The sequence below is a fragment of the Impatiens glandulifera genome, chromosome 5 (assembly GCF_907164915.1).
Source record: "Impatiens glandulifera chromosome 5, dImpGla2.1, whole genome shotgun sequence".
NCBI lineage: Eukaryota > Viridiplantae > Streptophyta > Magnoliopsida > Ericales > Balsaminaceae > Impatiens > Impatiens glandulifera.
This window is the reverse complement of record NC_061866.1, coordinates 38,607,640-38,624,735: the sequence shown is the minus strand read 5'-3', so window position 1 is coordinate 38,624,735 and position 17,096 is coordinate 38,607,640. Positions and strand designations below refer to the sequence as shown.

The window sequence follows — 17,096 nt, the reverse complement described above, 5'->3', positions numbered from 1 at the left end:
TCACTTTGGCTTGACTGCACTTTTGCTAGCAATGCCTTCTACAAACCCTTCATTTCTCATCAATCTTCTCTGTTCTTGTGCCTGAAAGGCACTCAAGATTTCTATAAGACTAACTTTTGACAGGTATTTAGTGTTCTCTAATGAGGAAATGGTAGCCTCAAACCTTTCAGAAATAGTTACCAACACCTTTTGAACCAATCTAGAATCAGGAAACTCAATGCCAAGCAATCTTACCTTGTTGATAATTGTGAGTAATCTATTAGAGTACTCTTTGATGGTCTCTGAATCCTTCATCTTCACCATCTTGAATTCCCTAATTAAATTAAGAACTTGCATCCCCTTAATCTTTTCATTTCCTACATACTCTTCTTTGAGAAATTTCCAGACCTTAAATGCTGACTTTATAGTCATTATCCTGATGAAAATCTCATATGACACAGCAACAAACATATTAGCCCTTGCCTTTGACTTCCTTGTCTTCTTCTCTTTGTGATTCTTCATCTGTGCCAGTGTTGGGTTAGTTTGTAATTCTAGCACTACATACTCCTCTTCAATAGCTTCCCAAAGATCATTTACCTCCAGATGAGCCTCCATTCGAGTAGCTGAGACATGATAATTGTTACCATTGAACACATGTGGTGCTAATGATGTAAAAGGTATATCTGAATCCATAGAAAAAAGGTAGATGTCGTGGTAGGTATCTCTCACTCACAGGTCCCTTAAGAAGATGGCCCCGATACCAATTTGTTGGTTATTTTAAAAGAAAAAAAGATGGAAGGAAAACTTAATTATTTTCATTAAACTGAAATCATTTAAATACTACTAAATGACTAGATAGTGGAACTAAAAAGTAGGGAAATACACGGACATGGACATGATCTATTAGAAACTCTCTTAGAAATTATCCACTAAACCACTAACTAAAACTGAATTACTAAAAATAAGGAAAAATAACAGAACTCAAGCAAATTTCAACAATATCATATATTTTAACGTATTCTTTCTTTTTCATATATTTTCAATTTATTCACAAACATTATTATTTTTACTATTTATCTCACTCATTCATAAGCACTCTTCCCTCTTCACGATTTTTCTCATTTATTCACAAACACTTTTTTCCCTCTTCCGTCGCTTCATTTTTAATATTATTTCATTCGAAATTAGTAAACTCAAGTTACTTAATCATTTATTTCGTTAAATAGGTATGGAAGTTTAATATTTTCATTTTGAAAATAAATTTTGGTTTGAGTTTGAGTTCGGGCTTAAAAATTTAATTTTAATTCAAACTTTGCGAGTCGAGTCGAACTTGTAGGTAAATAGTTGAGTCGAGCTCAAATTTATAAACTCGTTCGAGCTCGAATTTGAGCCGAACTAATAAATACTTTATCGAGTCGAATTCGAGCTCAAGCTGGTTTGAGCTCGACTCAGCTCATTTGTAACCCTAGACTAAACAACTCATTTCGATTCTCACTAAAACTTTTATGAATAAATGAAATGTCATGAACAAGAACTATTGGAGATGCGGGGTATCGATCTTCATACCTCTCACATGTTAAGCTTGCACTCACTCATATTCTGAGTTACATCCTCCTATAAAATTAATGAAATATTAATATATAGAAGAAAATAATGACAAAAACTAGAGACACTATTGGAGATGCGGGGTATCGATCCCCGTACCTCTCGCATGCTAAGCGAGCGCTCTACCATCTGAGCTACATCCCCTTATAAAATTTTTTGAACTCGTTTAATCGAGTCGAATTCAAACTCAGTATAACTTTTAGGAATAAATAAAAGGTCGTGAAAACAAAACATATGGAAATGCGGGGTATTGATCCCCGTACCTCTCGCATGCTAAGCGAGCGCTCTACCATCTGAGCTACATCCCCTTATAAAATAAAATATTAATATGTAAGATGAAAAAACCGACAAAAAAAAAACACGTATCCTATTAAAGATATCCTCATTATGTGTTCGTGAAAGTCATAACACATATAATCGATGAAAACAAAGGAAAATGAAAAATAAAATAAGATTGAGCCGTGAATTATCTCTAAGGCACTAAACAACTCATTTCGATTCTCACTAGAACTTTTATGATTAACTGAAACTTAACACAAATACTATTGGAGATGCAGATTATGGATCTTCGTACCTCTCACATACTAAGAGAGTGCTCTGAGTTATATCCACTTATAAAATTAAATGAAATATGAATATATAAGAGGAAAAAAAAACACATACCCTATTGAGATATCCTCATTATGTGTTTGTGAAAATCATAACACATATAATCAATGAAAATAAGGAAATATGTAAAGTCAAAGAAGATTGAGCCCTAAATTACCTCTAAAGGGACTAAACAACTCATTTCGATTCTCACTAGAAATTTTAGGATTAAATGAAGGGTCCTGAACACCGACCCTATTGGAGATGCGAGGTTTCATATTTTAAGCGAGCACTCTAACATCTGAACTACGTCCCCTTATAAAATTAAATAAAATATTAATATAAAGACAAAAATAATGAAAAAAAACAAAGACCCTATTGGAGAAGTGGGGTATCGATCCCCGTATGCTAAGCAAGCACTTTATCGTCTGATTTACATCCCTTGTAAAGTATAATAAAATATTAATATAAAGATGAAAAAAACATAGTCCCTATTGAAGATACTTTCATTATGTGTTTTGAAGGTCATAATACATATAATCAATTTAAAATGCAAAATCAAATAAGATTAAGCCAAGAAACACTTCTAAAGGGACTAATAAAACTTTGTTATTTTAATTTATAGTGTTCTTTTATATATATATATATATATATATAATTTTACACAAAAATTATAATATTAAACTATTTTTATTAAATAATTATTAATGTTATTGTTGAATAAAAAATATTATATTTTTTAATATTTTATTAAATAAAAATACTGAAGTAAAAAAAGTAAAAAATATTTTATAAAAGTAAATTAAGAAAAAAAAATAACTTAATAAAAAATATTTAAATTAGAAAACAAATTTAAAAAAAATTAACTCAATATTTTAAGTTTTAAAATGATTAAAATTATATTTGAGACTTATTTATTATTATAAAATATACATTGAAACACTGTAATACTATACAAAATTATAAATAATATTTTTTTAGAATTGATACAAAATTTAAAGAGAAAAATATATGTTACTAAATATTTTTAATTTATTTAATTTATTTATATATATATATATATTAAATTTAAATATTTTTGTAATGTTTGTCCATTTATCTATCATAATAATATATTTTAAGACAATTAATTTTTTATATTTTTTATTAATGTCAATTTTTACTAAATAATCAATATAGGTATTAAAAAAATGCAAATGAATTAGTTGCTTGAGTTTTTAGTATTTTTATTTTTTCAACAATTAAATTTTATATAATCTGATTCAAAACTCAATTTTTTAATATATAAATTTTTATTAATTTTGTCAAATTTATTTTTCTTCTCACACAATTGATGTTGTCGATTTATGTGATTTGTATGCGTACAAAAATTTATATATTTAATATTTTCTTGAAATATTTTTCAAATAAACAAAATTAAATTTCAAATTCTTAAAAATAAATTTTTAATATTAGATATTTGATCAATTTAAAAATATATATTAACATTTAATTTTGATTGAATTAATTTTAAGAAAACAAAACAAATTTAAAAACTAATTATATATTAATGCTAGTTAAGTGATTTTTTAGTATTTTTATTTTTTAAATATGTAAATCATAAGAAGTAATATTATATCAAAACTCAATGTTTTAATACATTTTGTCAAAACTAGTTTTCTTCTTACATAATTGATGTTGTCAATTTAGCTGCGTACAACATTTATACATTTTTTAAGCTAATAAAAATAAATTATTTAATTTTAGATATTTGATGAATTTTAAAATATATATTAACATTAAATTTTGATTGAAATTAATTTTAAAAAAACAAAACAAATTTAAAAACTAATTAAATTTGAATAATATTAATTATCTTTAAAAATTTTTTTACTTAAATAATATTTTATTTATATTCTCACATATGCAAATACACGAGATTAATGTTACTTAATATAAAGGCGAAAATAACGACAAAATCAATATAGATATAAAAAATGCAAATGAAGTGATTTTTAAATTTTATTTTTTAAATAAGTAAATTATACTAATGAAGAATTTTATATAATTTGATTCAAAACTCAATGTTTTAATAAATTTTGTCAATTTATCTGAGTGCAACATTTATACATTTTTTAAGCTCATAGAAATAAATGATTTAATATTACATATTTGATATATTTTAAAATATATATTAACATTAAATTTTGATTGAAATTAATTTTAAGAAAACAAAATAAATTTAAAAATTAATTAAATTTGAATAATATTAATTCTCTGTAAAATATTATACATAAATAATATTTTGTTTATATTGTCACATGTGCAAATTCACGAGATTAATGCTCTTTAATATAAAGACGAAAATAACGACTAAAACAAAGACCCAATTGGAGATGTCAAGTATCAATCGCCATACCTCTCGCATGCTAACCAAGCGCTCTACCATCTAAGCTACATCCCCTTATATATTAACATTAATTTTTGATTGAAATTAGTTTATTAAAATAAAATCAATTTAAAATTAATTATATTTGAATAATATTATTTCTCTCCAAAATATTTATTAAAAGAAATACTATTTTGTTTATATTATTAATTACATGTGCACGAGATTCTTGTTAGTTAATATAAAGACAAAAATAATAACAAAATATATATATAAATAAATGAAAATGAATTAGTTACGTAATCTTTTAATATTTTTATTTTTTAAATAAGTAATTCAATAAGAAGTAATATTTGACTATTGAAGAATTTTATATAATTTGATTCGTGCTAGATTCATCCTAGTTAACCTAAAGACAAAATAACAACACAATCAATATAGATATAAAACAAAAAATGCAAATGAATTAGTTATTTGATTTTTAATATTTTTATTTTTTAAATAAGTAAATCAATAAGTAATATTAGACTAAATAAGAATTTTATATAATTAGATCCAAAACTCAATGTTTGAATACATTTTATCGAAACTATTTTTCTTCTCAGGATTAGTCTGTGCAACAATTTATACATTTGATATTTTTTTAAATATGTTTCAAATAAGCAAAATTAAATTTTAAACTCATATAAATAATTTTTTTTTTAATTTTAGATTTTTGATAAATTTTAAAATATATATTAACATTAAATTTTGATTGAAATTATTTATTATAAAACAAAACTAATTTAAAATTAATTAAATTTAAATAATATTAATTCTCTCCAAAATATTTATACATAAATGATATTTTTATTTATATTCTTACATTTGCAAATTCACGAAATTAATGTTAGTTAATAATATAAAGACGAAATTAACGACTAAAACAAAGACCAAATTAGAGATACATGATATCGATCCTCGTACATGCGAGAGTCTAACATCTGAGCTACATTCCCTTATAACATTAAGTGAAATATTAATATAAAGACAAAAAAAACGAACCTTATTGGAGATACCCTCATTATGTGTTCGTGAAAGTCACGTCACATATAATCAATCAAAACAAGTAATTCTTCAAAACCATAGAAGATTGAGCCATGAATTACATCTAAAGGGACTAAGCAACTTATATTTATTCTCAATAAACTATTAGGATGAAATAAAGGGTTCGTGAACACAGATCCTTTTGGGGACGCGGGCTATCTCGCATGCTAAGTGAGCACTCTACCATTTGAGCTACGCCCTTTTTAAAATTAAATGAAATATTAAAATATAAGAGGAAAATAAGGCCGAAAAAAATACGTACCATATTGGAGGTACCCTCGTTATGTGTTTGTGAAAGTCATAACCCATATAATCGATAAAAACAAGAAAAATGTAAGATCAAATAAGATTGTGTTGTGTTTTGCACACACATTCTCACATCGTTTTCATTGCTATATGAGACTTTTTTTATATATTTTTTCTTTGAGATCGGGTTTTATTCCCGGGTAAAACAATGATCGGACTATAACCATGTAGTTTTCAGTAAGAGTTATCAAACTCGAGATATTTTTGTCTCATATCTAAGACTTTTGTCACTTGTTATTTATAGTTAAGGATTTGATCACGTATCCACTCCAACTTATGATATTTTTCAATTTAATACAGAACCTATTTAAATAGAGTAAATACATTATGAAAGTTAGACAAATTTCTCCAAGTTAGGTCAACTTTCAAACTTTGAGATATTTAAAAATCAATTTCTTTAAGATTGATGATCAATTCTCTCTAATATTTAAGCTTTTAAAAAATGATTGAGCGATCAGTCACCTTAATCTCATATTACAATTTTTTTATATTATTTTTTTATCGATATTTATTTATGAAAATAACTAATACCATCTCATCCCTTTGAATTATATTACGTCTTCATCTATAGAAGGAATATGTATTATTATAATTTGAGTATTAACATCGGTAAATATATTGTTAGTATTTGTCTCCTACTAGATAATAAAAAAAAGAAGATTTTTTTTAATATATTAATGCACCAAAAGAACAACTTTAAATTATGGAATTAATTAATTAATCCATTGCATGTGTATTGCTTTCTCCATTTTTTATTTTTTATCAAATTAACTTAATTAACAAGTACTTAACATTTAAATCTTTTTATTTAATATTTATTTTTTCAAACTTTACTTACCTTATAATCACTTAATTTACATCACAAACATAAAATCTTTTAATCAGTATTTATTTATTATTTAATGAATAATTTGTGTAAGAGCTGTTGTGAAGTATGGAAGTTAATATAATATAATATTAATGCTTGGTGAGTTGAAGCACAATATAGATAGGTAAGGTAGTTGAGCTATCTATTTATCTATCAATTATAAATAATAATAAAAAGAATAAAAAATGTTAATCCTTTTGATTTTACCACCCCACACACACTTGTTGCCTATATATAAACACATTACATGCACCATCCTTCCTACAACAAACATACAAATAAGTAAATAACAACTTGAAAGAGATCAAAGATCTAAATTCAATGGGCTCATCATCTTCCCTCGTTATGTTTTTGATGCTCTTCACTATTGCCTTGATACAACAAGGCGATTCTCGTCAACTTTCGCAAGAAACAACCTTCCCGGAACTGCCAAAGCCGCACCTCCCATCGCTGCCAGTCCCAACAATCCCAGAATTGCCAAAACCCAAGCTTCCTTCACTACCAATGCCAGAATTTCCAAAGCCCGAGCTTCCCTCGTTACCAATCCCAACGGTCCCAACACTACCAAAGCCGGAGCTTCCTAATGTGCCTACATTGCCAAAACTCGAAATTCCTTCATTGCCCGTCATTCCGAGCCTACCAAAAGTGAATATTCCTTGAATGGTTCCGTTGGTTGTTTGGATATCATCATACAATATATACTTTCTATCTATCTAATATTACAAGTTATGTATGCAGTGGTGTACTTTTCTAGTTTGTTCATGAACTACCTCTTGTATTGATCTTGATACATCTTAATATATTTATGAATTATGTTTTCTAGTAATTAACTAAGTCATAACACATATATCAATTAAAACAGGAAAAATACAAAATGAATTTAAAAATACAAAATGAAAGAAGAATGAGTTGTACGAGCCCGTGATGAAATATTAATATAAAAAGGAAAATATTGACAGAAAAAAACATTATTATGGTTAAAATTATCATCATTAAAGGTTAATAACTATTATATTTTGACTTTGATCAAGTTCGAGCTCAAGCCCACTCGTTTAATATTTGAGTCGAGCTCATATAAAACTTGTTCGATAATTTGTCGAACATTTTCGAGCCCAATAATATAATATATATATTTTTTAATATTAAAATTTAAAACAAATATTTTTATTTACTTTCTCGTTTTTCAAAGTCTATATGTGAAACCCGTATTATTATATCATATTATCCAAAAAAATTCAAAAGTAAAATATATTATATTATTGTTATACTATAATATATTCCGTAGATATATTCTATAATATATTTACAGAATATATTATATTATAACAACAATATACTATAAAATCATATCATATATTTTTATGTATTCTTTCTTTTTCACGTTTTCACTATTTCTCTCATTCTCATTCATTCACAAACACTTTTCCCTGTTTCGTCGCTTCATTTTTAATATTACTTCATTCGAAGCTTCATTTTTAATATTACTTCATTCGAAATTAGTATACTCAAGTTACTTCATCATTTCTCTTATTGAATATGTATGAAAGTTTGATATTTTCATTTTGAAAATGAATTTTGGTTTGAGTTTGAGTTCGAACATTAAAATTTAATTTTTGTTCAAACTTTGCGAGTCGAGTTAAACTTATAGGTAAATAATCGAGTCGAACTCGAGCTCAAATTTATAAACTCGTTCGAACTCGAGTCGAACTAATAAATACTTCTATGAGTCAAATTCGAGCTAAAGCTAGTTTGAGCTCGACTCGGCTCATTTGTAACCCTAGACTAAACAACTCATTTCGATTCTCACTAAAACTTTTAAGAATAAATGAAAGTTCGTGAACACATACCTTATTGAAGATGCGGGGTATCGATTTCCGTACCCCTCACATGTAAAGTTTGCACTTTACCATCTGAGTTAAATCCTTTAATAAAATTAAATGAAATTTTAATATTGAGACGAAAATAATGACAAAATTAATGACCCTAGTGGAGATGCAGGGTATTAATCCCCATACCTCACCTCTCGCATGCTAAGCGAGCGCTCTACCATTTGAGCTACATCCCCATATAAATTTGTTTGAGCTCGAGTTTGAGCCAAACTAATAAATACTTCTACGAGTCGAATTCGAGCTCAAGCTGATTTGAGCTCACCTCGACTCATTTATAGCCCTAGACTACAACTTTTAGTAATAAATGAAAAGTCCTAAACACAGACCCTATTAGAGATGCGGGGTATGGATCTCCGTACCTCTCACATGTTAAGTGAGCGCTCTACTAACTGAGCTACATCCCCTTAATATATAAAAGGAAAAAATGATGAAAAAACCACATGCCTTATTGGAGATATCCCCATTATGTGTTCATGAAAGTCATAACACATACAATCGATGAAAACAAGGGAAAATAAAAAATCAAATAAGATTGAGCCATGAATTATCTCTAAAGGGACTAAACAACTCATTTTGATTCTCACTGAACTCTTATGATTAAATGAAGGGTCCTTAATGCACACCCTATTGGAGATGAAGGGTCCTTAATGCACACACTATTAGAGATGCGGGGTATGGATCTCTATACCTCTCACATGCTAAGAAAACGCTCTACCCTTTAAGCTACGTCCCCTTTTAAAATTAAATGAAATATTAATATATTAGAGTAATATAACGCCGAAAAAACACATACCCTATTGGAAATATCCTCATTATGTGTTCGTTAAAATCATATCACATATAGTCAATGAAAACAAGAAAAAAAATGCAAAATTAAAGAAGATTGTGTTGTGAATTACCTCTAAAAGGGACTAAACAACTCATTTCGATTCTCACTAAAACTTTTAGGATTAAATGTAGGGTCCTGCACACATACCCTATTGGAGATGCGAGGTATCACAATCTGAACTACGTCCCCTTATAAGATGAAAAGGAATATTAATATAAAGACAAAAATAACGACAAAAAACAAAGACCCTATTGGATAAGCGGGGTATCAATCCCCGTACCTCTCGCATGCTAAGCGAGCGGTCTATCATTTGATTTACATCCCCTTGTAATATTTAATGAAATAATAATATAAAGATGAAAATAAAAAAAACACATAACCTATTGGAGATACATTCATTATGTGTTCGTGAAAGTCATAACACATATAGTCAATGAAAACAAGTAAAAATGCAAAATCAAAGAAGATTAAGCCATGAATTATCTCTAGAGGGACGAAACAACTTATATTCAACTCATATTAAACTTTTATGATGAAACGAAGGGTCGTGAACACATACCCTATTGAAGATGCGGGGTATCGATCCCCGTACCTCTCACATGCTAAGAGAGTGCTCTTCCATCTGAGCTACATTCCCTTATAAAATTAAATGAAATATTTATCTAAAAGAGAAAAATAACGACAAAAAAACATGTACCATTTGGAGATACCCTCATTATGTGTTCATGAAAGTCATAACACATATAATTATGAAAACAAGGAAAATGCAAAATCAAAGAAGATTGAGCCTTGGATTACCTCTAAAGGACTAAAGAACTCATTTCGATTATCACAATAACTTTTAGGATTAAATAAAGGTCCTAAACAGATACCCTTTTGGAGATGCGGGGTATCGATTCCCGTAACTCTCATCTATTGTACATGACTCTCTTGTTGATATTTTATAGAGAGAGTTTAAAAGGGAAAAAGCGTGTGATGGAGATCAAAGGCTTTAAGTCTAGTTGTATCCTATTCCGACACTAGCATATTCTTCCGCTTCATTTTCTTAAACTTCCTCGTACTGTTTGAGGATATGATTCAGGTATTTCATTCGCTTTGACATGATATTCATTTGAAAGACATCATGCCATTTTTTGAGATATCTTGTATAGGCTACACGATCGATGGGCTTATCTACATCGACGACAACATTGATAAATCTGTAGCCGAAATGCTTGAACAAGTTATGGGCATAGTAGTATATAATCCATTCCAGACCCATAAGCATGATTAATGTCTTTTTATCCATCATGTAAGTCATTTTCTTGATGGGATACCATGGGAGAATGTCCCAGATTTTTTCGTTGCTCTATAGTAGAGGTCTAGGAAAGAGTTCATACATTCTCTAATATTGGATAGAAGGGGACATGATGCCATTAGGCAAACTGGCGGCAAGCACTTGAGCTTGTCAAGCAGTCAGATGTATAGGATTAAGGGAAAAACCCTTTTTCTCATGCTAGAAGATATACATGAGTTGTTCAGGCCTATTAACGTCTCCGCTAGAATAACACTAAATGGATCTATATTGCCTCTTTGCATTTGGTGTGTCACTTCGATGATTCTCGAAAAGGGTTTACCGTTTACTAGTGTTAGAAAGAAATGATCCAGTAGGACTGACATTGTTATTATGGATGACCCTAGCGTTAGAGAGATCTTTCCATTTCTTATTTCCATCTTGTTCCAAGTCTGGAAATCGATGTACGTTCTTGCGAGGATAATATCAAATGTAATTTTGGACTATCTGCAGTACTCTTCCTGTAATAGCTCTTCGATGGGTATTGAGTCTACAAACGACCTTAAATGGAAAACATTTTTGTTGTTCATCATAAGAATAGCCCAAATTCCTCTATAGTTGGGCACATAGACCTTTTACCGAGGAAGTAAGCTCATTTGACAGGGTTCCACCTTTGCTGCATTTCCATCATGAAGTTGGAGTTCACTTTGAAATTTATGAACCTTATAATAGGAATGAGACCATAATATCGATAATTCCATTCATTAGCGTGAAAGTTATCGATCTAGGGAACCAACGCGACATCCATCAGCATGGACATCGTTGGTGACTGTAAATTCAAAACATGTACAAACATGCGTCTATTTTGAAAGGAATGAACATGCTCAAAATGCTCACTTAGACTATACGTGCATACACATAATACATATATAGTAGTCACATAAAGATTGTTGTCACGAGGTCTTTTGGTTGTCTAGGCACAACAAACAACCAGCTTTGTGATAATAACCAAGTTTTTTATTCTAGGGGTAAAATGGGTAAGAGAGTCTCATTCACCGATAGTGGAAGGGGTAAACCCCGCAATAAAATATGGAATATCAACTCAATTGGGAATTTACTCCAACCTTTACAATGCCTACGTCCTATCGGACAACTCATCGCCAAAGGGTGGGTCGATCCTGGTTTCTTAGTTATTTCTCTCACAATATCACTCGGTTTATAACAAGTTGTCATTCTATATTTCCAATCTTTGCACGTAAGTGTAGAACTACCGATCCCAGTCGAGTACTATTTTGCAAGAAGAGGGTGATGTGCCTTTTCACATAAAGGATAAAAGCTTTAAAATAGGTCAAACCTACGCGTCTTTTAAGGCATTGTACCTTATAAGACAATCCTATTAAGTGTGAAAACATGATACAAACATTTTAAAAGCCAAGTTTATGTTTTTGAGTTAACCATTTTAAGTCCCTAGTAGAGTCAGCAAAAAATTGTAACCCTTAGGAAAGTCCCTAGTCCGTAGTTTAACACGTGTTTGGAGGATACATAGCAATATGGGGACCTGGGTGGCTTGAAGTTCGATGGTTTCAACATTGGTTTGCGTGTCAAACATCTTTATAAAGTAAAACATTATTTTAAAAAATTTTGATAGTACCTGATAGCTTTTAAAATTAATTATGTAAAAATAATTAATTTTATTCAAATTATAATAATCTGGGGATTTGTTATAATCAAATGACACTTTGATTTGAAATCCGATTTAAATTAATTTAACATAATTAATTTAAGAAATTATTATTTATTTGAAGTTAGAGTCGCAAATAATTTTAGAAATATCAATAAAAAGGTATACGTGTACAAACATATTTTATAGTTTCGTTTTTGGTTCAAAGTTTGGTAATACTCGGGAAAGGGCTTTCGCGCTTCATCCTCCGTACCCGTCTAAAGACGGTCTCTATTTATAAAATTGTCTTTTAAAAAAATAGATGTATAATGTTTTAGTTTAAACCAATTATTCTTCCGGGCCTAGTCATGCTTCTAGGTTTTAGCGTTATTTAAAATATTGAAATATCAATATTTAAATGCTGATACATGTTGCGGATGATAACTATGGTGGAATACCTAAAGAATATCAGTCATTTTTAAAGGCATCAAGGTTTAGAAATAAACACCAAACAAGCCCTTATTGAAATATTTTTGTGGAAATATACCAAAAATATTTTTTAATTTTTCAGTAATTTTAGAAAAAGATTTGTAGTCCCAAAATTACAAAAATAATTTTGAATTTTGAAAAGTGGAACCAAATAGGCATTAGGATCGGGGTCCTAGTACTTGGGTCTGGTTTTATCGATCGGGGTCCAAAGACCCTCGGTCTGGGCTTGGGAGCTCTCGGACTGTGTACCGGAGGCTCTCGGTTGAGGTGTTAAAGATGCTCAGTCCTTAACTAATCTTACCAGTCTATGTGTAAAAACCTATCTGTCTTGGGCTAGCATGGGGTTAGGTTTTCTCGCTCGAGGTGTATAAACCTCTCGGTCTAGGGTTAAATATAGGCTCAGTTCCTCGGTCCTTGGTCTCGGGAGTCTCGGTTCCAAGTCTAGGATTCTAGGTTCCAAGTTTAGATTTCTCGGTCATAGGTCCTGGGAGTCGTGGATCCCCAGTCAGACATCTCGGTCCTAGGTTCAAATTCTATCAGTCCTAGGTGAGAATCTTCGGTCTCGGTCCTAGCTTAAGAACATCGGTCTTAGATCTCAGTCCTAACTAAAGAACACCAGTCCTAAGTCTCGATCCTAGTTTATTTTTATCGGTCCTTGGTCTTAGTCTGAACCGAGTATTCTCGGTCGGATCTCTCGGTCCTAGGCTCACAAGCTTCGGTCCTCAAGAACACAAGGATTTAATTTTTTTTAAATTCATTTTTTTAGCTCTGATTCTTTGATCTAAGAGCTTGGGTAGCTTTACAAAGCTCCTAGGAACATGTTGATCATCATCTCAAGGTATGAATCAACCTAGATGATGATCAATTTGTTCAAAACAATTTTTGATCAAAAATTGGGTTTTTGATTTTAAGGCTATTTTGAAGTGAAAAGAGATATCCAATATATTTCCTATAACACATATACTTGATTGATACCAAAACAAGAACATTGGTTTTTCGTTTTGACCAATTCAAGAAATCAAAAATTTAATTTTATTTTGAAATTTTTTTATTTTGATCAAACATGATAAGGATGGATCAACCATGATCCAAATGATTTCACAACATCGTTACAATCATGTTGGGAAGCTTTCTAGGCTGCGATTCGATCGAATTAACTCAAGAACAGCAAACCCATTTTTTTTATTTTTAAAATTCAAATTTGGATTTTTGTTTGTTAGATTGATTCATCGATTCTATCATATCAAGATGGTTTCTAAATGATCATATGATCAATATTCAATCATAAAATCACATAAACAACAAGCATACAAGCTTTCGTAATTTGAAATATAAAAATTTCAAATTCAAACTGTGAATATGAATTTGAGGATAATTTGAACCTTACCAAGGATTTGAGAACACTCATTGATCCTTATGAAAGCTTTCTGAATGCACAGATCCGAGCTTCAAGGCCTTAAACAGAAAATTCAAAAAATTGGAAACTTTTAAGCTTTAATGACGAATTTTAATTTTCTTCGATTTAAGGGTCCTATGTTGGTTGGTTCTTTTCAGAATGACTTGAGGAGGGTATTTATACTACATCTAAGTCGGTTGGGGAAGCCTAGTGGCTTTAATGTATTTTAGTTGTTCTTCAGTCAACTCGCTAGAGTAGGTAGTGACGAGGCCTACGGTTGTAGGGGAAATGATCACAATCTCAAGGTGGTCATTTCAAGCTTTAAATGAGTTTATTTGGTGGACCAATCAGAGAGTTCCAAAAATAAAAAATCAACACGAATTGTTTATTCTTATCCTCGCAAAGACGCGATGAAGAAGATGATTAGAGACAAAACGACGTCATTTCTTCTGTTCGATCTGTCTACGTTCCGTCCTGCGCCATTAGCGTTTGGGCATTTTCGGCTAATGGGGTTAACGTCCCGTTAGTTGATCTGGTGCTCCTCGACGCGCGTGTCCTTCCGCTATAGCGAGCTACGCGGAGCGCTCTAGCGCGTTTGATTGGATTTGAGCGTCCATCCGATGGACGCATTTCCTACTGCACCGAATTCGTCTGTTTTTGGCTACAACTGATTACAAATTTATTTTAATTTTAAAAATTTAAGAGTTTGTTTGAAATTTTTTTCACCCTTTTGCCTTTAATTTTGATTTTTTAAATATACAAAATATTAAAATAAATATAACAAATATTTTATCAATTTTTAAATTTTTTTTTTAATTTTTATATTTTTAGGATTTAAATAAATAATTCTCTTATGTGAATTGATACAAAATTCAATTTAAATTATTTATTTTTGTCTTTAAATTTTTTTAAAATTATTTTGAGATATTAAGGGTATAAAATTTATCCCAAATAATTTTTTTAATTTTATTTTAGCCTCCTTAATTAGTTAACATATTTATTTGAAATAGAAAAGACTAATTTTGGTCCAATTATTTTTATCCTTGTTAAATAATTTTGGCCTTAATCTTTAAATATTTTTTTATAAATTTGTATGCAATTTTTTAATGCTTACAATATTAAATAATTATTAATGTTATTATTTAATAAAAACAAATATTATATTTTTTAATATATTATTAAATAAAAAGACTGAAATAAAAAAATATTTCATAAAAATAAATTAAGAAAATCAAAAATAATTTTAAGATAAATTAATAAAAGTATATTTAAATTAAAAAAAATTAATTTTATTTTTAGCAAATATATATTAAGTTTTAAAATAATTGAAAAATGTATTTGAGAATTATTTATTATTATAAAACTATAAATTGAAACAAAGAACACTTTTTAGAATTGATACAAAATTTAAAAAGAAAAGTATTAATTATTAAATAATTTTAATTTATTTAATTATATATATATATATATATATATATATATATATATATATATATATATATATAAATTAAATTTTGAACTCATAAATTTTTTTTTTAATTTTAGATATTTGATAAATTTAAAAATATATATTAACATTAAATTTTGTTTGAAATTACTTTATAAAATAAAACAAATTTAAAATTAATTAGATTTGAATAATATTACCTCTCTTCAAAATATTTATATGCAAATAATTAGTTATGTGATTTTTTTAATATTTTTAGTTTTTAAATAAGTAAATCAATAAGAAGTAATATTAGACTAAAGTAGAATTTTATATAATTTGATCCAAAATTAAATATTTGAATACATTTTCTATTGGAGATGCGGGTATCAATCCATGTACCTCCATGTACCTCTCGCATGCTAAGCGAGTTACCATATGACCTACATACCCTTATAAAATTAAATGAAATATTAATATAAAGACGAAAATAACAGCAAAAACTCCGACCCTATTGAAGATACTCTCATTATGTGTTCGTGAAATTCAAATATAATCAATGAAAAAAAGTAAATATTCAAAATAAAAGAAGATTGAGCCATTAATTACCTCTCAAGGGACTAAGCAACTCATATTCGATTATCAATAAACTGTTAGGATGAAATGAGGGGTCATGAACACAAATCCTTTTGGAGATGTGGGTATCGATTTCCGTACATTTCGAATGTTAAGCGAGCACTCTACCATCTGAGCTATGTCCCCTTCTAAAATTAAATGAAATATTAATATATATAAGAGAAAAATAACGATGAAAAAAATACGTACCCTATTAGAGATACCATCATTATGTGTTATAACCCATATAATCGATGAAAACATGAAAAATGTAAGATCAAAAGAAGATTGTGTCGTGAATTACCTTTTAAATGACTAAACAACTCATATTCGATTTTCACTAAAACTTTTAGGATGAAATGAAGGGTCATGAACACAGACCCTATTGGAGATGTAGTGCATCGTGTTGGGTTAAGATTTTTAAATGATTTAAAATAATTTAACATACTTGATTTTAATGACTAATGAAATGATTTTTAATAATAAATGGATAAAACTAAGATCAATAATTGTTAGTCATATCAAATATATAAATATATTTAGATATCAACATCGTATGTGGTGTAATGGTAAGTACACCAGTCTGTCACACGAGTGACCTCACTAGGTGCAGAATTAGTTAGAGATTTATTTCTTTAGACTTGGTCTAAAGGGATGCAAGGTTAGACTTGGAAGTCTAAAGGGAAATGTAATAGTCTAACTCCTTTTGACCTGTGTTC

The 17,096-nt window shown here is 29.0% G+C and overlaps 1 protein-coding gene and 2 non-coding genes across 3 annotated transcripts; all 3 read right to left on the bottom strand.

The window, feature by feature from the left end:
* On the bottom strand, positions 1-672 carry LOC124939309. Its single transcript, XM_047479794.1, has one exon. The coding sequence runs from the start codon at positions 670-672 to the stop codon at positions 1-3; it is 672 nt and encodes a 223-aa protein (XP_047335750.1).
* A 983-nt stretch (positions 673-1,655) lies between these two features.
* TRNAA-AGC lies at positions 1,656-1,728 on the bottom strand. The gene has a single exon. It is a non-coding gene; the product is annotated as a tRNA-Ala (tRNA).
* A 91-nt stretch (positions 1,729-1,819) lies between these two features.
* Positions 1,820-1,892, bottom strand: TRNAA-AGC. The gene has a single exon. It is a non-coding gene; the product is annotated as a tRNA-Ala (tRNA).
* Between the last annotated feature and the right edge of the window lie 15,204 nt (positions 1,893-17,096).

Coding starts and splice junctions, on each gene's coding strand:
- LOC124939309 (XM_047479794.1), bottom strand. CDS start 672: ATGGATTCAGATATACCTTTTACATCATTAGCACCACATGTGTTCAAT.